The sequence below is a fragment of the Astatotilapia calliptera genome, chromosome 16 (genome assembly GCF_900246225.1).
Source record: "Astatotilapia calliptera chromosome 16, fAstCal1.2, whole genome shotgun sequence".
NCBI lineage: Eukaryota > Metazoa > Chordata > Actinopteri > Cichliformes > Cichlidae > Astatotilapia > Astatotilapia calliptera.
In genome coordinates, this window is record NC_039317.1 from 18,429,184 (window position 1) to 18,454,008 (window position 24,825).

The 24,825-nt window shown below is 42.6% G+C and overlaps 1 protein-coding gene across 3 annotated transcripts in view; it reads left to right on the top strand.

Moving 5' to 3' along the window:
* The window catches only part of LOC113007666 (FERM, ARHGEF and pleckstrin domain-containing protein 1), a 59,436-nt gene that overhangs the window by 26,470 nt on the left and 8,141 nt on the right, over positions 1-24,825 (top strand). For all 3 annotated transcript variants that reach the window (XM_026144457.1, XM_026144459.1, XM_026144458.1), the window contains exons 3-20: positions 9,331-9,435; positions 9,533-9,575; positions 9,752-9,830; positions 10,604-10,701; positions 11,795-11,909; positions 13,452-13,599; positions 13,698-13,793; positions 13,873-14,036; positions 14,162-14,230; positions 14,319-14,412; positions 14,996-15,203; positions 19,789-19,976; positions 20,155-20,244; positions 22,339-22,472; positions 23,700-23,781; positions 23,868-24,105; positions 24,194-24,324; positions 24,408-24,476. In XM_026144457.1, the coding sequence (XP_026000242.1) occupies positions 9,331-9,435; positions 9,533-9,575; positions 9,752-9,830; positions 10,604-10,701; positions 11,795-11,909; positions 13,452-13,599; positions 13,698-13,793; positions 13,873-14,036; positions 14,162-14,230; positions 14,319-14,412; positions 14,996-15,203; positions 19,789-19,976; positions 20,155-20,244; positions 22,339-22,472; positions 23,700-23,781; positions 23,868-24,105; positions 24,194-24,324; positions 24,408-24,476 (2,151 nt within the window). The remainder of the gene's footprint in view (positions 1-9,330; positions 9,436-9,532; positions 9,576-9,751; positions 9,831-10,603; positions 10,702-11,794; positions 11,910-13,451; positions 13,600-13,697; positions 13,794-13,872; positions 14,037-14,161; positions 14,231-14,318; positions 14,413-14,995; positions 15,204-19,788; positions 19,977-20,154; positions 20,245-22,338; positions 22,473-23,699; positions 23,782-23,867; positions 24,106-24,193; positions 24,325-24,407; positions 24,477-24,825) is intronic.

Sequence of the window (24,825 nt, forward strand, 5' to 3'; positions counted from 1 at the left end):
ATGAACTTTTCCCACTTAATAAAAGTTAACATGAGGGTTCCTGATGGTTAGAGACAAATGTAATCGCATGGTAGGATGCTGTAAACAGACCAAACTTTAGTCAGGAGAACAACTGAGATAATCCATCCACAATAGAGGTTAGTCATTAATATACTGCAACAACATGGGAATAGAGAAGCTGGGAGAGAATTCAACATTAATGAATCAATGGTACGGAAGTGGAAGCAAGAAGAATGAGTTGAGTAAAGTTTGACTTATCAGATTTTTTTTCGCTTCATGCGCTTTATAATCCAGTGCGCCTTAGCGTCCGAAAAATTTGGTATATATACATTTATATAGAAAGTAAGGGGAGACTCCTCTAATGGCAAAGAGGACTAATTAAGTAGGAAAATGACGCTATGGCTCACTTAATCCATAATCTCATAAAATCTTCCTGATGAGTTTCTGTACTTGCTAGTTTCAGGGTTTATGTTATACACCTTAAAGGCTCACTTGGTAAACTGTGGCCCCATTTAGAGTAAAATAGGCAACAAAAGAAGTTGAGGCTTTCGGTCACTCAGACCCACTCCACCACAGAGGCTAGAATGCCAAACTAAGGACTGCATTAGTCCCTCCATTAGTTAATGGTTAATTCTATGTTTTATATGCGGTCTCTGTGATCATTTTGTGAAAATGAGAATGAATTTCGGACTTGTTTGTTTGTTTGAGCTGTTTTTGCATTAGTATGTGGTACAATAATTAATGGGTGCTGGCTGTGAATTCTGCCACACTATGAGCTTCTTATTAATTCTGCTTTCTGCTTTAATGCCATCCCATATTATTGCCTCAGTCTCTCTTTTTCTTGATCTCTACAGCACACAGAGCACACAAGCAGACATCACAGTGATTATATAGATCACTACATCTGCTCCAATATTAGCTTCTGTTAGCAAGCTGCTGTTTATGCATGCAGCGTGGCACATTTGCTTACAGTTAATTAGCATACTTTGGATATTAATTTTTCCAGAGGGCGTCCCATCTTTTTAGCATCTGATGGATTTGTGCAGGTTGGAAGCTCGGTAAAGTATACCTGGCCCGTCTCAGACTGTGGGAGCCAGTGCCCAGATTGCTAAATCAACAGCTGTTTGTTCTGCTGTTCTGATATTAATTTTCGATTTTGCATGTTGTCTTACAGTCCCAGCAGTGCTCAGAGTTAAATTAGGAAAATAAATATTCCAAAAATATTGAAAGAGTGTGTTTAGAGACAAACATCCAACATGCTCAACTGCAGATGTGCTTTGAAAAGTCTGAGCCGAGGGGAAGCGTCACACGCTGTGGGGATATAAATGATCCTGGCACGTAGTGGCCGAGTTTACTCGGACTAGGTGCATGAAATTGGACTGTAGCCCTGATTTAGTTATGTTTGTTCCTGGCAGACTGTGACAGATTGTGACTTGTAGTTTTTCCAGTTTGTTATGCAGAGCACTGATGAGGGTTTAATGGAGGATTTTTTTTTCTTGGTTTCGTGCCTCGTGTGCTGATATTTTATCTGTTACAGATTAATTTAGACCATTATTACATCGCTCGGTCTCCAAAGCATCACAGGTAATCACATTTAACTTCAGCCCCATATACCGCTGTAGCTGGTGTTACCATAAACCTAATAGTTCACTCGATAATGTCTTTTGCTCAGCTCTCTGGTGTATTCTGTAATAAGACCATCAGACGTAAAGGTCAGACAAGGCATGGCTGGTGCTAAACCATTAAGAATTACCTCTTTGACATGTTTTTGTATTGAGATTATATATAATATATATATATATATATATATATATATATATATATATGAAAGGATTGCCTTTTTCGCTTTCTCCCTATTGGCCTGACCTTGTGGGAGTTATCTCTCACAGTTACAGTTAATTAAGCTCCTAATTAACCTATTGATTGCCTGCACACACGTACAGAGCTCCACAGTACTCACAGCTATGCGAGAGAACACACGGTCTCTTAATTCTGCAGGTGGTGATAATTACCTTTGCAGGAAAACTGTATTTACAGCTGTAGTTACACAATTTGCTTTTAAATCAGCAGGTAATGGCTGTTTTTTCGCATATCTTATGCATGCAGGTCTTTAGAATCTGGTGAGATGACATCTGATAATCTGGAAAAAAAAATAGCTTGACCTCATAACGCTGGATGGAGACTGAATTTCTGTATTTTATTTTCTTTATTTGGCGGAAAATGTATTTTGGGCTCATTCTTTTTTTTCCTTTTTTTGTATTTCTTATGGTAATGCGGTGACACAAAACGAATTCTGTTCTTCAGGCTGCCTTTATCGAGCTTAGCTAAATGGGGAGTTTCTGCCTAAATGTGAAGTGACGCATCCTCCCTCTGAGTGACAGTAATCCCCAGCTCTGAAGAGAGGCGGTGGTGGAGAATACCCAGCATGGGTTCAGAATTTGAGGCACTCTGAAAGCGATTTGGACAGATGAAGAAGAAAAAAAGGGGCCAATCTTTTTGGTAATTCCAGCTGCCTTAAAACCCGCTCTTGCCCTCTTGCATATTTTAATTATGCTCAGTGTTGGGTTAAGGTCTGATAGGACTTCACGTTGTGTTGGCTCAGTGTGGGTTTAACGTAGTCCCGTAGCTTTATCTTTGCGAAGCACACTGGCATGTTTGGTTGAACTCTGCTGCTGCTTGTTTACCGTCTCCACTAACGATGCAAACCTGCAACTGTGCTAATTTGTGGTGCAGCGACTGACAGTGGGAGGTCTTTGCTCAGATGCACAGATATTCAGCAGCACAATGGCCACAACAGGACACTTAATTGTACTTTATGCAAAATCAATATGGTTCTTGCAGCCCTGACTCCTGGGAGGCTAGGCGGGCAACGTAATGAGTCCGGGGGTGGGGGGTTCCAAGAGAGAAGCAGGAGGAGGTGTTTTCTACCTCTGACAGGATCCAGGCGTTATTTTCATGGTTGTCCTCTCCTCTCTCGTGTGACAGAGTGGCTCTGGGGGGGGGGGGCTTGATAGTTAAATCATTTACCTGCTGATTATTTCCTAAAAGCACAATAATACTTTTAGATGTCATGATAAGTGTTTCACGTCCATTAAAACGGTTCAATATATGCCTCATCACATATCTGTATGAGCTCCGGGAGCACGCCAGTAATTTGACGGGATTATCAGCGGGTTCGTCTCCCTCCTTCACCCTGAGAACCTCTGCGGAGCATGACCTGAATCTGAATGAGCTTTAGCTGCTCCTGACTTCTCTGTCCTGCCTTCATTCCCCCTCCTTGGGCACCACAGCACAGATGCAAAGACGCCCACATGTGCAGGACAGTACTTTGAATAGTTGGCTTTAATGAGACAGAACCCATGGGAGTATGGGATGGTTAGTTAGCGGTTTCAAGAGGGATTCCGGCTAGGATGCATGTGCCTGCTACTGTAAACACTTTGTAATCTCAGCCCTTCCTACAGCAGCTTTATCAAAAGAGACGTGGTTCACTTAAGACTCGTTCCTGGGGTTTTCCACTTCTACCACAGTGACAAGTATGACGCAAAGGTTTTGCCTGGCAAAGCTCACTTTCAGTCTCCGGCACTAAGTCAATCAAACGTCGGTTTGATATCACTTGAAAATAAATAAATAACCACTTTTATAATAGTGCTAAGCCTGTCTGGGACCTTATCTGATAAGCGCTGCAGATATTTTGAATCTGAGAATTGACCTTTTACCACTTGCTTATTCCTTTCTTTGAATGACACACATCTCTTTCATCCGTGACCTCAGTCGACTTCCTGTGACGTTGCTGAATGTCACGGCTGAAAACCTCCTGCTGGCAGAGTCTTACTCTACATTCTGTCGAGGTTTAACTGAACCAGCAGGCACAAGTTTACCAGCAGGGTCCACGACACAGGAAAAGACAAAGAATAAACTCTTACGTCCCTCTTCAGTCATGTCTAACCCCTTTGCTTTAATGCCAGCATCAACTCCTCCCATGCACCAAGCAGTATATTCAACCAGACACGATTCCCTTTGTTTTTTCTGTCCATCTGGAGCCTCGAGGCACTCGCAGTCTGTTTGCCATCTATGGCACCCACCCCCATTACCCCACACAACCTCAGGTTTGTCCAGCATCGCCTGGCCTAGCTTTTTGTGGGTGAAGTGGGCCATACGAATATCTCCTGCAGGGGAATAGTAGAGGGAACACAGAGCTGCTTTACACCTGACCTTTATCTCTTTTTGCTGACAGGAGCTTACTAACAAAGGGTGCTGGGGGGGAGTGTTTGGTCTACCCTGAAGTGGAAACCCAGGCAGACATTGCTGTCATCTTTATTTAGCTGCATTTTGTCAGTCGGAGCATGCAGAGGGCAATGCAGCGGCGTAGCCGTACTCGCACTCACACACGTGTAAACAGTTGTAGCCTCCTATGAGTCTATGTTTAAGCCTGATGAACCCAGACAGAGTCTCCCGGCGCGTCTTGTCTGGTCTGAGATTGCTGATTCAGAAAGCGTTGCCTCATGCTGCAATTGACGGCTCCTATGTAAACTGTAAACCTTATTTTTTTATAGATAGAGGCCATGAAAAGGAAGATTGGTGACATTTTCTTGGCATTCCAGATGATGAAAGAAATGTCAGGTCCTGATGATGATGTTTCCTAAGACTGTAACCTTTCAGCTGAAAGCGGAGGCTGCACGACATGTATGTAGAGGTTTGAGTCAGCTGCACTGTCAGAGGGAAGAAGTCACAGCTTCTTTTTTGTCTGATTGTTGTACACTTTAGCGTTGGCCTTTTGACTTTATTGGTGCTTGTGCAGTCTTCTTAGAGACTACTTTGATGCCTAGATTTTTAACCCCTTAACACCTAGTGTATTTAATTTGATACAGCTTGTGTGATTTTTTTGAGACTTCTAAATCATCAGTAATCATCAAATATATTTATATATAAATTTCGGGCAATTATTTCATTGTTTATGTTTTAAAGAGTTAAATGTACTGTTTGCCATCTGGATGAACAGAGGATATAAAAACAGACAGCTTTGCTGTAATTAATGGTTCAGTGAATTGACACAGTAAATTATCTTGTGTCTTTACAGCTTCAGTGACCTAAATTAAATTAAATGAACAGGTCACTCTGAGATTAAATTCAAGTATTTTTGTCTGTGGCCTGTAGTGCTAATGACCCGTCTACATTGTTTTGGTGTGCGTTGCCCAGTTTTTGAGATATCAACTGTGGAAATCAGTGCTTTTCCTTGAATCTAATGGAACATGATCGCACTTGCCTTGTGCTGCTTCAGATGCCAAAAAAATGCACACAAACAGAGTTCCTACATTAAAGTGCTCACAACAGGGTTTGAGGATTTTTGAGTAACCAGGTCATGATTTCTAGAAGGAGATATTGCTGCTGACTTTTTCACATTAATGTTTTTGGAGCTTGGAGCACCTCAAGGGAAGTGCTATCGGGTCCCATTATTTTCAACAGGGGATAATATTTTCTAAAGCTGATATCTTCAAATATGGGCAACTCACTCCAAAACAACCTGAATGGTTAAGTTAACTGTCCCTTTAAATCAGATGTTTCTTAATCCAGACGTTCACACTAGGCCATTGCTACAAGTCAATATTTCAATTCAGTTCGAAGTTTTATTCATAAAACACAAATTCATAACAACAGTTGCCTCAGGGCACTTGATATTGTCGGCTACAGACCCAACAATATTGGAAAGAAAACCAAAGAGTTGTGAAGAAATTATTCCCACAGAACATTAATATCTGTGTTTTCTTCAAGACCCATTGTAGTACCGACTAGTGCAGAGCAAATGTAAGCTCTGGAAATGCTAAAAAAACAGCTAATTTAATGTAGCTTCTGAAAGTGTTAGCATGTATCAACACGTTTAGGATTTACCCACATATATGTGCTTGACAATATGTGGCAGCTATGGCACTCATTACCAACATGCAGGCACCCATTCAGAAATAATGAACAATTGGATTTCATTCCCACTTCAGTTGCAAGCTGGCTCACTGTCACACTGCCGTGGTTTAATGGCACACTTGAACAGAGCTTTCATTTATTTTATTTGTGATACTTGAACTTTTCCTGTACAGAAAGGTCAGAATCTCTGCTGTGAATAGATCAGAAATGATTTGGTCTCAGTAATTTTCCCAGTTAATACATTTGATGTTTTCCATGTTCTATTGTAAATTTGGGGATTTGCAAATCACTGAATTCTGGGTTGTTGTTTTTTTGCATTTTACACATCATCCCAACTTTTTGGGAATTGGAATTGTAAATCCATGTGCATTATTATGGAAATTGTTCCCCCCTTACAGCTAACACAGCTTCCCCTCTTTTTGGGAAGACTTTCTACTAGCTTTTGAAGCTTGTCTGCGGCAATTTGTGCCCGTTTAATAGCATTTCTAAGGTCAGACGTTGATGTTGGATGAGAGGGCCTGGCTGGCAATCTTCTTTCTAGTTTATCTCAAAGGTACGGTGGGGTTGAGGTTAGGGCTCTGTGTGGTACAGTTAAGTTGTTCCATACCAAAATCATCCATCCATTCTTTGGACTGAGCTTTGTGCAGTGGGGCTCAGTCCCACTGGAACAGAAAAGCCTCTGCAAAAGCTGAAAGGATAGAACTATAAAAAAATGTCACAGTGAGCTAAAACATTAACATTTCCCTTCACTGGAACTAGAAAGCAACCCCATAACATTATCCTTCCTCCACCAACCTTTACAGCTGGCACCGTGCACTCAGGCAGGCAGTGTTTCCTGCTATTCACTAAACCCAGACTAAACTCAGTCTGGTGTCCAGACTGCCAGATAGAGAAACGAGATGAGATTTATCACTGCAGCACGTTTCCATTCCTCCACAGTCCAGCGGTGGCATGCTTTACATCACTCAAGCCAACACTGGCCTTGCAAGGAGATGCTGCTGCCATGGCAACCCATACAATGAAGCTCCCAGTGCTGATGTTAAAGTCAGAGGACTTTGAAAATCTGCAGTTATTGAGTCAGCAGAGCACTGGTGACTACCTATTGTGTCACTTCATGGCTGAATTGCTGTGGTTCGTGAATGCTTTGACTTTGCAATATTACCACTTACTATACAGCTCACTGTGGATTGTCTGGAAGGGAAGAAATTTCACTAAAGACTTGTTGCAGCTGTGCTATAACAGCCAATTCCTCAGAAATGTTTGTAAAGACAGACAGCATGAATACGTGCTTGATTTCATTCATCAGCAACAATGGGATTGAATGAAACACTTGAATAGAATGACAAAGAGGTGTGGCTCAGTATATAGTCCATATAGTCTATATTGATCTCATGGTCTTATTGCCTTTGTGGCTGAATAAGAGAAAATCCCTGCCTACAGGTTCCCCAATGAAAAAAATGGAGTCAGTTGTAGTAATCTAGTAACACCTGTACTGTCCAAAGATGAGCGTCTTTCTTCGTAAACAGTTGGTTCAGACTTTATTGGGTAAATTTAACTAAAACTACTCCAATCCAGTACTGTATATCCCCTCCGGGTTATATCCTGCTAGGATTGATTAAATGTCTATTGTATTGCGGTATATTAGTAATAGATAGGTGTACCTAATAAAATGGCAACTAAGAGGGTTCGGTTTTGTAAGACAAGTTGCTTTTATGCCAGGTTTCATTATTACGTAGCTGCAATTAGGCTTTTAGAGACTCTAAAGTGAGTACTGTGTTACTAAGTGTCCTCCAAGTGCCTGCGCCAGTACAGCTGTCATCTTTGGGTCTTGTGCATCATTAACAGTGGCCTTATTATTGTGCCGGCTGCAGCGGTGTCAAATGGCAGTGCCGTAACTCCAGTCTGCAACAGCTGCATTTAATCAAGCACTGTCAAGCTTTAATCAGCCTCGGCCTTACCCATCTCTGCTTGGCTCGCGGTCATTTCTGCCCCGACAGCAGATTTATAGGGCTGGATACGTGAGACAGAAACACTCTTGAGCCTCAACACTGCATCTGCAGCGGTTTGTCCGCCGTACGTTTTCCTGGGGCACATTTGTTCAGAAAACATGAGACATAGAAGTCATTCAGGAGTTCATTTGCCTCAGTTAGGGTGGAATATTTACGTGTGAGAAGGGCTTAAGCTCTTTCCCTCTAGCCTGCTTGTCACCATATGGAAACAACTGGCTTCCATATGGTGACAGAGGACACCCTCTGCGCTGCCTGACGAGAGACAGTAGTGCTGTGTAGGAAGGACAGACGCGGGGGGGGGAGTGGCTGATGTTGTGAGTGGGCGCTTGTTTGGGAAAGACTTTGGATTTTTTTGTGAAAGTGTAAACCCTTTCACTAAGCTGGCTAAGCTTGTGTTTTTATTCTTTGAGCAACAGGAGCGCAGACTGTATCATTGTTTGCCTGTGAAACCAGACACATTTAAAGGCGGGCGAGACCCTTTAATACAGTTCAGCTGCATGAAGGGGAATTCATGTGACGCGTCTCTGCGACTCACTCTTCCTTTTATGTAAAAGCACAGGAGGAACTGCTACCTTGAAACCCACTCGGAGACATCCCTGGATCATTATCCAAACCAAAGGGAACTGCTACTACAAACACTCACATGCTATAGCTGGGACACGCTCCGCTCTGGTGCAAAGCAGTCACGAGGAAGCAGCCAGGCAGAAATTCTCCTGCTGTGTGTGCGCCTGACAGAGCTCTGTCTTCTCAGGGTGCCTGCAACAGAAGTGTTTCAGTGGAAATCCCTGACTTTTACTTGACCTTACATGGGAAAGTTTCTCTCTCCAAAGATGTGGTGGATTTCTGAGGCCTGTGTGTTGTCACATCGCCAGGCAGCACGTGGGCTGCTCGCTCTTTCTTCAAAGTGTTTGCGCGCGGTGCGAGCGAGGACGGAGGTGGTCGGGGAGGGTCTTTATCCCGTCCTGATACTGTATCAACCTCAAAGGCCGCCAGGCCGTCATCAGTGACAGCAGTGACACTGAAAACACAGATCAAAGACGGGATCTGCCTCCCCCTCTGGCTCCAGCAGGGAGGAAGGGGTTTTGTGACCAACCGAGCCCGTGAAAGCAAGAATAGAAGGACGAAGGCTGGCAGAGGAATTTGGTCAAAAAAATGATTATCTACTTGGGTAGCATTCACTCGCATGGGGTTTGACAGGTCAACAAAGCCGGGCTCTTTTGCGCCTGAGTGCTCTTTTGTGTCATTCGGCCCAGAAGTTTGGCTGGCTTTATGTATGTAACCATATAAAATACCAGAGTCTCCTTTGACTTCAATGCTGAGGACAAAAGCTGACTTTAAAACAGGAATAGTTACTGTTGCAGTGTTATATTAACTATAGCTCTTTGTCTTTTCCTTTTGTTCACAGCAAAAAGCCTCAGGCAAGGTGCTGTTTGACCTCGTGTGCTCCCACATGAATCTCATTGAGGGTGACTACTTTGGCTTGGAGTTTCAGAACCAACAAAAGATGATGGTGAGTAAATGAGAGCACAGAGGAACCTCTGTCAAGCATACCTAACGTAGCTTTCCCTAAAATCAGCTCCGTGTTGACCGTCTTCTCTCTTTCACAGGTTTGGTTGGACCATATCAAACCCATTATCAAGCAGCTCAGGCGTAAGTGCTTTAAAATACTGAACCCTATTCTTTGAAGAAATCTCTCTCAGTGAACGTTTCTTTGTTTGTCTGGAGAAAACCTGTAAGCGAGCGAGAAGCATATCTCGCTTCAAAGGGCTGCTGTTTTGTGTATTTGATGCAGTCCAATAGCAGATCTCTTTGTTGTGTTTACGCAGGGCCGAAACACACAATCCTGAGGTTTTCTGTGAAGTTTTTCCCCCCGGACCACGCCCAGCTACTGGAGGAGCTAACGAGGTGAGCTCCTCTCTGTGTGATATAACTTATCTTTGTCCCAACAGCGTGCTTATCTTCCGCTTGGCAATGAAACATGCACTTGTATACAGTGTGTCAGTGTAAATCAGTGTCACTTATTTCCACTGTGACTGAAAACAATTGTGGAAACATGAAACGTGCTGCGGTTCCCACAAGATTTATTCCCCACCACGCTATGCTGTTCACATATCAGGGCTGCCACGTTTCTGATTTACCTCCTGGGAGATTAGTGCGGAGCTAATGGTTTTCCGGTTTCTCCTTTCTTGTTCTGGACTTTAAATCCTGGTTATTTGTCATAATTATTCATTGATTTGAAAATGCAAAAGACATTGAAAACATTTTTTGGCAAACTCGGCAGCTGAAGGACGGAGGTGGATGTAAACTGCTTGACTAGTTGGCGCTGACGTTAGATGTTCTCAAAAAACCAAAGAAATTATTATGCCTCTTATCAGGACTATATTTGTTTCTGTGCTGGACTACAGCCAGGAGGTGCAATGTGTTCAGGAAATGTCCCGAAAACTAACTTTACTTCTTATAGATTTCTGAATTTAAACTGTACACTTGTTCCAGCTGACTGTGGTTCAAAGAAAGGCAAAAGATGCTTTTCATTTAGTTAGAATTTGCAATAATCCTCTTGGCTGCCATGTTTGAGTTTAGCAGTAGACTTCAATCTGATCCAGAATTCAGGTGGTAGAAAACACCAAACTCCAGCTCCTCCTTTTGTATAATGCGAATGCTGTTTGTGTTTGGCCCAGGTACCTGTTTGCCCTCCAGATCAAACAGGACCTTTTCTGTGGACGTCTGACTTGCAACGACACCAGCGCCGCTCTGATGGTCTCCTACATTATACAATGTAAGGAACGCCGGAGCTGTTTTTGTCTTTAAGCTCACGGGAACAAAACACACACATAGATGAAAGGCAGTCATGGTAAAAAAACAAAAGTACACCGCAAAGTACAGTATCAGTTCTAAGATTTTACATGAAAAGTAAGTAAAAAATAATCTAGTCCTCACCAGCTGTTAAAATTAGGCAAATACAACCTCAGACAAACAAATACACATGACAAATTACAGCAAGTAGTTATTTATTTGACGAAAAAAACCCAACAAAATGTAGAAGCAGTGTCTGAAAAACTAGGTAAACGGTGATTTAGCCTCACATTTGTCTCTAGAATACTTTGAGGAGTTCCCAAATCATCACCATCAGCAACAATCGCTTCACTAAAATCACTGATGTCTTTCATTCTTGGCATTGTGTGAATAAACAATGGCTCCAGACCAGCAAGCTGCCTAAAGTAGTGCTTTTATAGAGGTGCTCACACTCGCTGATGATCAGTTAAGCAACTGCATTTGATTATCAGCACCCAGCGGCTACTTAGCCTCATATTTCCTGCAGAAGCAGTGAGGGTTTTTCACACACTGCTTTTTCATTTTTGATGAATTTCTTTTGTTAAATGAATAATTATAGGGTGTAAGATGTCATGTGTTGTTGTTCATCAGAGGATTTGTTTACCTAATTTTAAGAGCAGCTAAGACACGGATTATTTTTATTATATCCTGATACAGAAAACATTTCATCTAAAGATTAAATGCTTTCTTTTAACCGTGAATGTAACAGTGCACACTTAACACCACTGCAAATTGATTATCTGTGTATTACGGTGGGTATTTTTTAGTTAGATGGTGCCAATGCCAGGAAATCTGAGCATTTTCACTGCTGCAGTCTGTCACACGATAGTGATCAAAGTTTTTTTGTATCAATAAAACACTAAAAGAGGAAAAACCTTTAATTCCTCCAGAAAAGCCACGTTCTGAAGCGCTTTTACAAGCACCCTACATTGACTCTCTTTGCTATTATTCTCATTATTATCAATTCTTATTTATTTTATTCTTATTTTGTATAACATGAGCTTTTTCACCCCCCTTTCTTTCATGTCTCCCTTAAGCTGAGATTGGAGACTTTGAGGAGAGCCAGTGCCGGTCACACCTCCTCAACAACAACTACATCCCAGATCAAATGCCCCTCATTGACAAAATCATGGAGTTTCACTCAAAGAATATGTGAGTAGAGATCTTGATTCAAGGCTGCACAGTGGTTTTAAAATAAGGCAGTTGTTTGGTTCCAGTCGTAGTTTCTGTTTAACTCTCTTCATAAGGTCACTGAAGGCATGGCTGCGCTCAAATTACTCTCTCAACCCGTCAACAGGAAATGTTGTTTCAGACCGCGTGCGTGTCCCACTGGGAACTTTTATTATAGAGGTGGCACATTCAGGAAAACAGCCATTGAATGAAAGGCTCCTTTCTCAGAGAGCTGTGTATTTTTATTATACACGGGCTTAGAAAAGGCAGTCTTTGTAAGTTGTTTTACAGCTTCTGGCCAGAAGTGGATGTGAGTTCATCTTCTGCTCTGTCTATAAAGACTACTTTCCTCCTAACAGAGATCTGAAATCCTCCTTCAACCTGCTGCATGACTCACGCTGCTGCTGTCGGCCGGTTCAGTAGGTTAAAAACGCAGTTTGTCAGAGAGCGCTCTGAGGCGTCTCGTGCAGGAGGTCGCGAGAAGTGAAGCTGGCGATTGAACTTGGCGCTTCTTTTTAGGCTTTTCTATTATAACTGCCACTCGTTTTGGGAGTGGTATGTTACTGGAAACTTTCCAAATGTCCTTAAAGCACATTTCACAAAATTCCCCCAACCGTGCGTGGGTTTGAATATGTGCCAATGCTTTGCTAACACTTGTCTCACCTCAGCATTACAGGGTGTCTTGCCAGAGATGGGCACGCAGTGGGTGGCTGCGGCAACATGAAAGCAGCTCCGTTAGAGCTGACTGCTCCCTTTAACTTGCTCTTTTTTTCCCACCAAGAGTCCTTCTTAGTTGATGACTGCAGTACTTCTGGCTATGTGCCATGTAGAATTAAATCTCTTATTAATTACCACACACAGGAAACAGGAAGGCTTATCCACTGATAAGAAATAGGAAGGTTAGTTGGCATTTGCAGCCCCTCCCACCACTTCTCCAGAAACTCAGATAAACTTGAGAAACCTGGATTGAACTCTGTCTTTGTCTTTCACTTTAATAAGCCAGATATCCAACAGGGGAATACGATTCATTTTTGTCTGAATTTACCCTCCCTGCTCTAATAATTATTTCCAAAACCATCTAGAAAATACTTTCTAAAGTGAACAATGAATAGATTGAATTTTAAAGCTCGTGTTCCTGTGTGTAAAAGATTTTTATGAGCGTATAACACAGAATATTTTGTTGCAATAATAACACCAAGGTTTAAAAGATATTAAAGAGTTTAACAGATGTGGGTTAAATAAAAGCTACTTTCAGCTGGTCCCTCATTCGCGAGCGGTCCCCACAGCAGGTAGCTCCACATCTTTGATTTGCTCAAACCACCACAGTATGCTTCCAGTGCTTCCAGTTTTCGAAAGTATAGACAACCCAACACTAAGAAGGTGTCTTTGTTTTTTGACAGTGGAGGTTTGCGACAGTGCTCGTTAGTATGTTCGCTTTATTGATGCCTATGGTCTTTCCCTGAGATTTGTTTCTGTTAAACACTACATGAAATATAGTTTCATTTGTTTTGTTTTATACCACAGTGGTCAGACACCAGCAGAATCAGACTGCCATTTGTTAGAAGTTGCTCGCAGGCTGGAGATGTACGGGATTCGGCTCCATCCTGCCAAGGATCGCGAGGGAACAAAGTTAAGCCTGACTGTGGCACACACGGGTGTCCTGGTCTTCCAGGTTAGTCTAAAATCAGTGCAGGTCAGCCCAACTGGTATCAAACGCTTTTTATGTGTTTAGTAGTGCAAAGTAGTGAATTCTGTTTTTCATCACTTCAGGGACACACAAAGATTAACGCCTTCAACTGGTCTAAAGTTCGAAAACTGAGCTTCAAGAGAAAACGCTTCCTCATTAAGCTGAGGCCGGATCTAAATGTAAGTGACATCACAAGATATTGAAACCCTTCAGCTCACTGACTGATGTTGTGTTTAAATGTCTTGATGTGTCCCCCAGAGTTCATATCAGGACACTCTGGAGTTTTTAATGCCAAGCAGGGACTGCTGTAAAGTCTTCTGGAAGATCTGTGTTGAATATCACGCCTTCTTCCGCCTATTTGAGGAACCTAAGCCCAAGCCCAAGCCGGTACTCTTCTCACGAGGCTCCTCCTTTAGATTCAGGTAGCATTTGCATCAAAGAGCTAAACTCTGTCTATCATGGCTGCAAGAACACAGCATCACTTAACAGTCTACTAAGGCTCTTGCGGAATAGCTCATCATTAACTGTCTCGTATTTATCTCTGCAGCGGTCGCACGCAGAAGCAGGTGATTGAATATGTGAAAGAGTCTGAATTTAAAAAGATCCCGTTTGAAAGGTAAAGGCTGCAGATACGTTTGACATATTTGGTACAGGCGAGGGTGCTCAGAGTTTATAACGCTGACCTTTAATATCCTGTCTGCCAGGAAACACAGTCGTGTTCAGTACAGCAGTCGGGTCCAACACAACAGTCGCCTGTCACCATTGCCTTCTCCAAGCCACCGTGAAGTGCCAACAGATGTGAGTCTTTTAAGTGGGCAATTTGTTGCATACAGCATTTTTTGTTGTCTGAGCAAATACAGTCCATAGTGTCGCTTTTCACATTGTTTTCTCTTTTTAAAATGCATATAATGTAAAAATACAGCAAAATACAGCCTACTCATCCGGAGGCATGGATCTTAAGACTCTGTTATGCTCCAAGATCATTTTTCTGGTATGAATAAACTCCTGTTTTATACAGCTAACGCTGTCATCATAGCACCAAATTAGAGAACATCTTTTTAGAAGAATAGTGTTTGATCCCTCCAACACAGTTCAAGAGACTTTGTGGAGTGGGAATCATTAATAAGGAGCACTAGGGCTGTTCTGGTGACACATGGTAGCCCAATACTGTGCTGTGGTATCCCTGCACATGTGTGTGTGCATAGAAGATGCCAGCCTGCCCAACAAAACAGAGCCATGGGGGTACTGCAGGGTATTTTCAAGTCAGGTAGAATTTATTTAAAACCTTTAAAATCCTGGCCTTCAGTAAGAGTAATGAATACAATGAATAAATTGTGGTCTTTAAATTCTTTAACCCTGTGTTCCTGTCTCGTACTGGCAGAGTGGTGCTCCTGGGGACAGAATTGATTCTCCTCGGCGTCATTGGAAGGAGTCGGTCCTGGTGAGTGCAGAAGACCCGGCAGCTTCGCGGGCGAGGATGAGCCCCTCGCATCAGAGAAATGGCCACGAAGAGAGAACGGGGTCTGTATCCAGGACAGAGGAGACGAGGAGCCCAACACGACAGACCCACCCCGAACATCTGAATACAGGTCCAGCATCTAGGGCTGCTAAAGGCGGCAGCTTTTCCATTCCCTACATTGACTGCAGTGATGTAGATGCTCAGTATTACTTGGGCAGGGACCAGGCTAGCAGGTCAGACCACAGCTATAGAGAACAGGGTATGCTCCCCCGGGGATCTGGCTCTGGAGGGATAAATGGGGCTCTGCAGGCTCAACAGGAGCACTTTCTGGGTAGGATGTATAGGGAGTCTTCTTCTTCTTCTAGAGCATCGCTCATCATGAGTCATGAGCTAGAACATTCTCCCAAGCAGTCATGCCAAACGGTTGACCGAAGTCCTGTTCATAGCATTATAGGAGACATAGGTGTCCAAGAGAGGCAGAGCAACAGCCCTATAACAGTTTCCACTGTGACGGGTTCAAGAGGTGTCACTGCCAGTCCTGTGATTGACATTCTCCATCACGCACCTTCCCTCAGTCGCATAGACCAGAACGGCTACAGTCCCACTCCACTTAACTTTAATGACGGCAGATGCTCTCCCGTCATGGGCCGATCTCCTCGCTCACAGAAATTCCACAAAGTCCATTTTGACGCAGACGCAGTCCAAGGAACGTCCTCTGCAAAGCAAGAATCGCGTACTGTCCTCTCTCGGGCTGAACGCATGGCTGCTCTTGAGCGCCGCATGGTGGCCAATGGGCTAACTGCGCCAGGCAGGTCGCGGACCAGTCTGGGGCAGAAACGATTAAGATCAACCGGTGTCACACAGTACGGAGCAGTTCAAATGAACGATGGCCCGAACACAAGCGGCTCAGAGTCCAGCGAGTCGGAGTTAGAAAATAACAGGGGCAACTGCAGCAGCCCCGTGATGTTTGGTAGCCCAGCGGAGGCTAATTCTAGTTCCCCCATACCAAGAAACACGTTTTCCTTTGGCAGCCTCCAGCTGGATGAGGAGGCAGATGAGGATGCTTCCCATGCCTTCAGCGATGAGGATATCGGACACATTTTCAGCTGTTAAGTGCGCTAAAAGTTTTAAACCATCTGCGACTGAGAGCTAGAGGGGTCTGGGTCAGAACGTAAGCAGGAGGCTTTTTCACATCCACACACTCCCGAGTCCATAGTGGTCACAGCACAGCACTGCTGAGTAGAAGCACTTTTTAAACGTAGCCGAATGTATGCGTTCAGGCTTTTCTTGCCCATTTCATGGAGCGGCTTTAATGTTCAGCCTCGCTGTTCTTTAATTATATTAACATGTCCGTTTGGACATAGACACGTGCCTTTTAAGGATTTTACACTCAATGGCTACTAATTAAAAACTACAGAGAGTACAGAGGCTTTCAGACAGTTTGAAACGTGAGGCTGATTAAAAATGTTGTAGATTTTATTCATAAGTCAGACGATGCCTTAAAACTCCCTACGGAAAATCCACATTTTGCTCCATAGCTGTCCATAGACACATCTAACTATTTGAAATTAGTTACATTTTTTTTAAAGGTTTCTGCATAAGACACTTTGTGCTTGGTACTAATATTTTCTGGGGTCTGTTGATGTGTCATTGAGGTAGTAGTAACTGTTAACTTCTGTACATTTACCTTTCTTTTTTTACTCTTAATGCAGCACCTACTATTTGATTGTTGTGAGAAGTTCTGGTCTGAAGTGATGCTGATCCATATTCAGTACCTCCACTCATTAACTTGAAGCAAACTTTATGATTTAGCTGTCATGTTTAAATGTCCCGCCAAAGGGAGGGAGTGTGTAATCGGCTCTGTTTGTTTGCTTGTCTGTGTATCTGTTTGCAATCAGTCTAGCGTCCACAGCTATCAAGATCTAATTTTCAAAATTTTGTGTGATGCTAGATATCAATAACAGCTGGAGTTGATTTCATGTTGGTGAAAATCGGGTCAAAGTTAAGGTCACATCCAATGTGAAAATTAGTAAAAGTTATATATTACCCACAATTTTATGGATCGTTTTCAAACTTCACTTGGGGGACATGAGTACCTAAGCAGTTTTAGCACGCAAGGTTAAAGTTGACCTTGAAAAAAACCAATCTGACATCAGCATGTTGTCATAAAAACATCACAAAGTATCAGAGTTTTAGTTTAGCCCTTGCCCTGTGGGGGGAGTTGCGCTCTCTTGTTCACAGATGTTTTGGCAGTTACGAGATCACAAGATTTGCGTGAGTAGTAGCTTCGCGGGACCGGCAGTGGCTTCATCTGATAGAGTTAAAAGCACGTGTGTGTTGCAGTGTTACACTGTGGTCACTCCACAACAGTTTGTGGCTTTTCATGCCCAGTGTTGACAATCCCAGTCTGCTCTTGATTTGCGTTCAAGTATCTCTGGCAGTAATTTGGCATCACCGAGCTGCAGTCTTCCTAACTTTTATTTCCAGTCTCTTTTCTTAACTTTCTTTTGCACCCCTGTCTTCATGCTTGTCTTTGTGTATTCTGTTTAACAAGCGGTTGAGCTTTATTTTACATTTTTTGTTTCTCTGTTTCATTTCTTTATTTTTCTCTGTCCCTGTCTGTCAGCATGAAACTGTTTGATCTTGTAAGTTTTTCTTTTTCTAACTTTGAATGCATGTCTATCTTTTCTGTAACTCATAATGTGTGGTTGAGGAAAAAAACAAGAAAACAAGATTACCAGCCTCTGGGTTCCCTTTTCTGCAATGATCCAGATAACGAGACTGTAGATGACAGGAGCCTGGGAATGTGCGGGTTTTAGTATCGGTGAATGCGTGCGTTACTCTATGTATGAATGGCAGTTTAAGGGCAGCACCTCAAAGCACAGAGTCTCTTTGCTCATCCATCATATCAACTGCTTCAGCGGTTGCCCCCCAGAAAGTCTTTAGCGCTGACATTAAGAGGCATATCAAAAGTGAGATATGATGGTTTTACACTTCTATCAATACCTACTGAAGTCTATCCATCCATAATAAATCAAAATTAAGAGATGGTGTTAAGATAATGTAGATTTGGGAGTTACTGGATCACTGCAGTGTGGGCCAGGCTTGTGTTTGTTCTCACCCACTGGTGTCCTTGATGGTTTGTTTGCAATGCATGCTGTGATGAACCAGATTTGTGGTATGGCTCAGGTCCTGCTGTTCTGCTCTGGCTGCTCTCTGCATGCACTCTACTGTATGTACTGTAATATACTGTGCTATTACTGTCATTTCAATACTTTACATCTAGTAAGATATTGACATTTACATTAAATTAGACTGTGAGAAATAACAGCAAGCTCATTTACAAAGAGCTGAAATGTACAGTATTTTTTACTTATTGTGTAATTTATTAAATTAAACCTAATGTGAAATTGATTTGTGTTTATGTTATAAATTATATAATTTCTGAATTTCCAAATTAACCCATTTGTCATTAACACGTTTCTCGACTCAGCAGTAACAGAGTGAAAACAAAAAGCAGTTTACTAAAATATTCATAAAGCCATTTACTATTACAGGCCTAGAAGCATGAATGCATTTATCCCCACTTTTTCCACGTCTGTCTTCTGTCTTGCATTCATTCGCTCACGGTGTTCTTGTAGATGTTCACTGGGCCTTTTCTATGCTGCTTTTCACACAATTTTGAACTATATGTGTTCAGCAGAGTCAATAAAGACGTTAAAACGATATTTTTTCCAAATCCTTCTTTTTAAACCGTTGAAGTCGGTGTATTTTCTGGAGTCTGGTCCCCACTGTAGATGTTAGAACCTTTCCGTCTCCTTTGTAGCATTCCTCTAGATTGTGTGTAGTGTGTATTTGCCTGAGTCACTCCTTCCCTCAGCTGTACTTGTGCATTGAGCTAACTGCAGCCACCAGCTGCACTGGCCTGCGTTCTTGTTATAGCTGTTGCGTTCGTGCCAACACACCAGAAGTCGCCAGAGAGAGGTGAGCAAGTTGCTGCCGGAACATAGTAAGTAAGCTGAGTGAACGCTGTCAGAATGGATGACACTAAGTAAGCCGTTCTTCTCGATCACCCTGCAGTATTTGTCTCAGCTTGCGTATTGATTGACGTGGTAAGAAAACTGCCAGAGTTGTCTGGAATGTTGAGCGAGTCACGGCTGACTCTATATTTTCTGTAAGCAGACCTCAGATGCAATGATTGAAACAGTTTGGTTTAGCTTGCTAAGGTGTCCATTAGGTAAAGTGTGCAGTGTAGGATAATGAATCGAATGCTGGAGAGTTTAATTATTAGCCAAATGCCACCACGGCATCTGACGAAGATGACATTTCTGTGCAGCAGAAACTACTGATTTTTTTCCCTATCAAATAATCTGTTGATTACATTCTCGATTTATTAGCTGTGTATTCAACAAATGTCAGAACATGGCGAAAAATGTCATCACACACTTCAGCTTGTTCCTAATGTGTCATTTAATCAGTTTGAAAAACAAAACAAAACCAAATGCTTTATAACAATGTAATACAGAGAAAAGCAAAGAAACCTCATGTTTGCTTCAGAAATTCTAACAATTTGGTCATTAAAATTGTTCTTACTATTTAATTTCTGCAAAACTCAACCCGTCTGCGGCTTAAAGTAGGCAAGTGCTCTCAGAGCTGCCTAACTTTATCGTGCATCGTTTTCTCATCTCATTATGGTCACCTATGGCTCCGTGCAGGTGTGGTTTCCAACAGTCCTCACCTGTCCGCGTCCTCTGGACACTCCCACGGGATGGTCAATGGTCAGAAGTTGCTGGATCTGTGCAGTCACAGTCCCGACGGCCGGCTGCCTTCCCCGCTCACCAGCCCGTTGCTCAACGACGCCTGCAGCGTTCGCACTGATGATGAAGACGAGGTTCGAAGGAAGGTTTGTAACCAAGAGCCACTTTAATATATTGCCTTGTTGTGACATTATAAAGATTTGTTTTTAAATAAAGTTGCTACTCAAAATAGAAGTGGACCCAGATTATCTGTCCTGAATAAAGTTACTGTTAGACATTTGTGGAGCTGATTGCACCCCCCCTTCGTTTGTGATGCCCTTGCAGAGGTTCCCAACAGATCGAGCCTACTTCATCGCCAAGGAGCTGCTGACAACAGAACGGACGTATGTGAAGGACCTCGAGGTGGTGACCGTGGTAAGATGGGCCAAGTCGCTCGCCAAGCCGACGCTCTCCTGTTTGTTTTCTCCTGCGCTTGTCCTCTGGGGGGAAAACATTGATTATTCCGGTTAGCTGCTCCATTGCAGAGCACCCGCCAAAACATAGAGTCAGGCAGTGACACAGGAATATTTTGGCAGATGCGATTTCATTTTTTATTCATTCCCCATGCTCGTTCTCCGAAATGCATTTATCTCCCCCCGTTCAAGGCTGTGAATACTAAACTGTGTTTGTGTTTAAAGAGATAGATGGATTTACCCGCATGCGCTCTCTGCCTGTGACTCACTGCTTCAGCCTGCTCCTGTAGATTTAATTGCTGGGTACAAACAGGATATTAAATGTGCGGTACCGCTCCTTCACATGCAATCAAGGAGGATGTCCTTATGAGGCTGGACTGAAGCGTTGCCGTTGTTTGATTCGGCTCTCCTTTTACACTGGCAGGTTCAAAAGCCGCAGCTTTTCTCGGCTTGCAGTTTTCAGAGGAGTCTTTCACACATCTCATAAATATTTTGGGTGGGCTTGTGCCCTCGTTCTTTTATTCTGCTGCATGTGTATGTGTGCTCCCTCGCTCTGGTTGGTGCCGCTGCTGTTAAGGGTGAAGTCATCTGAACAACAGCTGGCGCCTCGTTTCCAGCGCTCACTTTTCCTAAAACCCACTTCTTTTCCCATCACGTCAACTAAATAAAGCTGTTTTCTGTTCAATGTCCACAAACACAAAACATAAGGCTTCTCTCTGAGTTAATGAAACAACAGCGTTAAGAATGGTCGGCTATTGATTCTTCGATTCATCCTCAGCTAATTAAGGGATTTGAAAGGAGGCAAAAGGCTTTTCATTACCTGTTCACTTTATCTCTTCTTCTCAGAAGAAAATCGCTGTGGAGATCTCTTGGTAACCCTTGGTATCATACATAAATGTGCAAAGGTCTTGAGTTACCCCTTGTTTCTTCATATTTTTCTAGAAAAATGTGAAATAGTTGCTGTGATTTATTGAAACATATGTAAACATGTATGAAAGGTGATTGTTTAATTCTAACAAGCTTGAAAGTCAGTATTTGGTATCTTCAATACATCCTAAATTCTCTTAGGAAAACATTCTTTTAATTCCTTTAAATAGTCTTCAAGAATAGTTTTCCAAGTTTCTTCAAGGACATGCAAAGCTCTTCTTTGGATGCTGGCTGCCATTTGTTCTGTTCTCTGTCAAGATGATCCCACACTGCTTCAGTAATATTGAAGTCCAGGCTCTGAGGAGGACAATGCATGACTGATAATATTCCTCTGTGTGTTATTCTGTCCAGGTGTGATTTTACTGTATTGGCTGTGTGTTTGGGATCATTGTCATGCTGAAAAATGAAGATTTTGCCAATCAAATGCTTTTCAGATGGTACTACATGGTGGATCTGATAGCGTTTTTGTATTCAAATTCCCTCAGTTTAAACAAAAAACCCAACACCCATTCATTCTTCCATTTTCTCCTGCTTATCCAATCTAAGGACCCTCTCCCAGCTGTCATATGGCAACAGTCTGGGTGCCCCGTGGAGAGGTCGCCTGTCATAGAGACACACAACCAGAATCACCAGTTCACCTCCTCTTTACATCCTAACATGAGTGGTACAACGACTGGACTTATGAGTGAGAAATGAGTGAAAAAACAGCCAATGAAAAACTACTGCTGAAGACCACTTTTTAAAAACACAAGAAAAATCTGGCCCCTTGGAAGCAAAATATAATAAAATGATGGGTGGCTCAAGACTTTTGCACAGCACTGTAGTTCATATAAATCAAGTATTTTATTTCTTATATAGGCCAAAATTAAATATTCACCCACAATCAGCCTTATATCCAGATACCAGGAAGTTCTAATAGAGTTTAAACACCATCTGTAAACATCCTGTCATGATGTCACAAGTATGACCTGCTTGTCACAAGTAGACAAGCGCTGCCACCTGCACAATGAAAAAAACAAAACACTCAAAAACCTGGTTTTGTTAGTGAACTGAGACTTTTATGGTTAAACTGTATTTCCCTCGTTAAATGGCTTGAAAGATCACTGTATGCATGTATCCGTGATACCAGTCTTTCCAGAGTGCCGTGGGACAAGATGAGGCAACTCCGGACTCCCTGAAGGACGCCATCTTCTCCACCTTTGAGCCTCTGCACAAGTTCCACACAGGTTTTCTCAGGGAGGTGGAGCAGAGGCTGGCACTGTGGTGAGGCTCATTTCACTTCCAGATATTTCCTGCAGGGTCAGGAACAAGCCCGGTGATGTGTCGGGGGTTACGGTTCAATTTAAAACAACTTCCTCCCCCATTTTTAATGAGTTTTGCTGGCATTTAGCCCAAGAGGGCGGTCCGGTCCCTTTAGATGACCCAAGGAGCTACAATCGCCATAGCAACAGTCATGCTGCACCACAGCCTGCCTTTATTCTGGTTTGTAGGTGTATGCCCTCTGATCTCCTTAATGATTGTGCTTTATCTAGTACACACTGACTTTTTCACAGACACGGAGAAAGTGACGCATAAAGCTGTTAAAATTTATGGCCATTAACTACAGTCCGTGATTTTTATTTCAAAGTCTCCTGTATCTAGTCACACTGATTAGAGCTCCAAATTAAAGCAGAAAGTGATAGTGTGCTTTACTCGGCTGATAAGACCCACATTCAAATGCATATGCAAATTATCCACCCCTACATTTGTCTTTCTTTTTTTGCAGCTTTGCATATTCAAATACTGTACTAGATATGGACCTTGGTTGTTAAGAATATGATGAGAAAGTTGTCTTTCATAAGAGCAGTAGGATGCATTTTACAGACTGAGATATTCCCCCTAAATTCCCTGCTAAAACGTTAACATTAAATTAATAACTAGTCTGACCAAGTCCAGTAATGGCAGCCCCATTCCTCATGAATCCTACATGGGGAATCTGATGCTCAAGGGAGACACCTGCTGGTGTTTCTTGAAGTTAAACGCGTCCATTCCAACTTCATTGGAATTATTCTTGAACGCAGTGTGACTGAATAGTCAGTGAGATTAAAGTGCTTTCATGTAGCTTACCCGGCTCATCCGCTGTCCACAACGATAATAATATTTATTCATGTAGCTCAAAGCGAGGCAGATATTACAATAAGCTTCACACAGGAAAATAAATCAATGAATAAAAAAAGAAAAGAAAAGCTGGCAACAAGTACAGCAAATGAAAATTTACACATGAGCAGAGCGGCAAACACACATGAATATGCAAGAACATTTGGGACATTACACAAAAAGGTTATAGAAATAGTTTTTTAAGAAAGCTGTATTTTCTGAACCATCATAAAGCGACGCAATTCTTCATATATTTTAAAGAAGATTTTGCAAGCTAAACAGGAAATAAGCTCCAATAGTAACCACTGATTAGGAGACATTGCTTAAAAGGGACTGCTGTCTTTCTCTTTTAAGGGAAGGACGCTCTAATGCACACATTAAGGGAGACTACCAGCGCATTGGAGATGTCCTGTTGAAGAACCTTCAGGGTTTGAAGGTGAGCTGTGACTTTTTGTTAAACTTCTATACGTGTTTAATTAGAGAAAATCACGACTGTTCGTGGATAACAAGTCTTACCTGCAGCCCCTGACAGCAAACCTGAGTAAGCAGTCTGAAATCCTGCTGGAGCTTGAGAAGGCGTGCAAGGCGTCCCGAAGGTTGGAGGGTCTCTGCAGAGACTTCGAGCTGCAAAAGGTCTGCTACATTCCCCTCAACGTCTTTATTCTGCGGCCTTTGCACCGCCTCATTCACTACAAGCAGATCCTGGAGCGCCTGTGCAAACATTACCCAGCTACTCATGTGGACTTCAGGGATTGCAGAGGTGTTACACTCAGTTCACAGAAGCATATTTCAGTGTTTTGGTGTAACGGAGCATCTGTAACGATCTCTTACCTCTGGTTGGTGTCCAGCTGCTCTAGCTGATGTGTCTGAGGTGGTGGACCAGCTTCAGGGAAGCCTAATCAAGATGGAGAACTTGCAGAAACTTCTGGAGCTGAAGAAGGATTTGATTGGTGTCGACAATCTTGTTGTTCCTGGTCGGGTGCGTTTGAAATCTACAGGAGAGAGATTTGTTTAACTTTTTGTTTCTGTTTAGATTTTGTGACAAATGATTTCTTTCCTCAGGAGTTCATCAGGTTGGGCTGCCTCAGTAAACTGTCTGGAAAAGGGCTGCAGCAGCGAATGTTTTTCCTGGTAACGTCCCACTTTCTTCATCTCATATCACTAATCGAATTATTTAGCTGACTGATCTCAGCAGAAATGATAATCATGCTTTTATCCTGCCCGGCTATGCATTACTGAGATGGTGTTGGCAGATTTAGTGCAACCGCAAAGGTTCAAGCAGGGGAACGTAGCACATGTTGCTTTGAACTTTGGCGGCCTTAGTGTTTTACACGAGTATTTGATTTGGTTGCATAAGCATGAAGAGAAGCGTTTGTGTGTGCAGGATATCAGTGTTAAGTTTTGGTTTTTAATGCCACCGAGTTGTTAATTTGTTCTTAGGATTTTTAGCTAACGTGTCCTCCTCTGCCTCTTTTGCAAT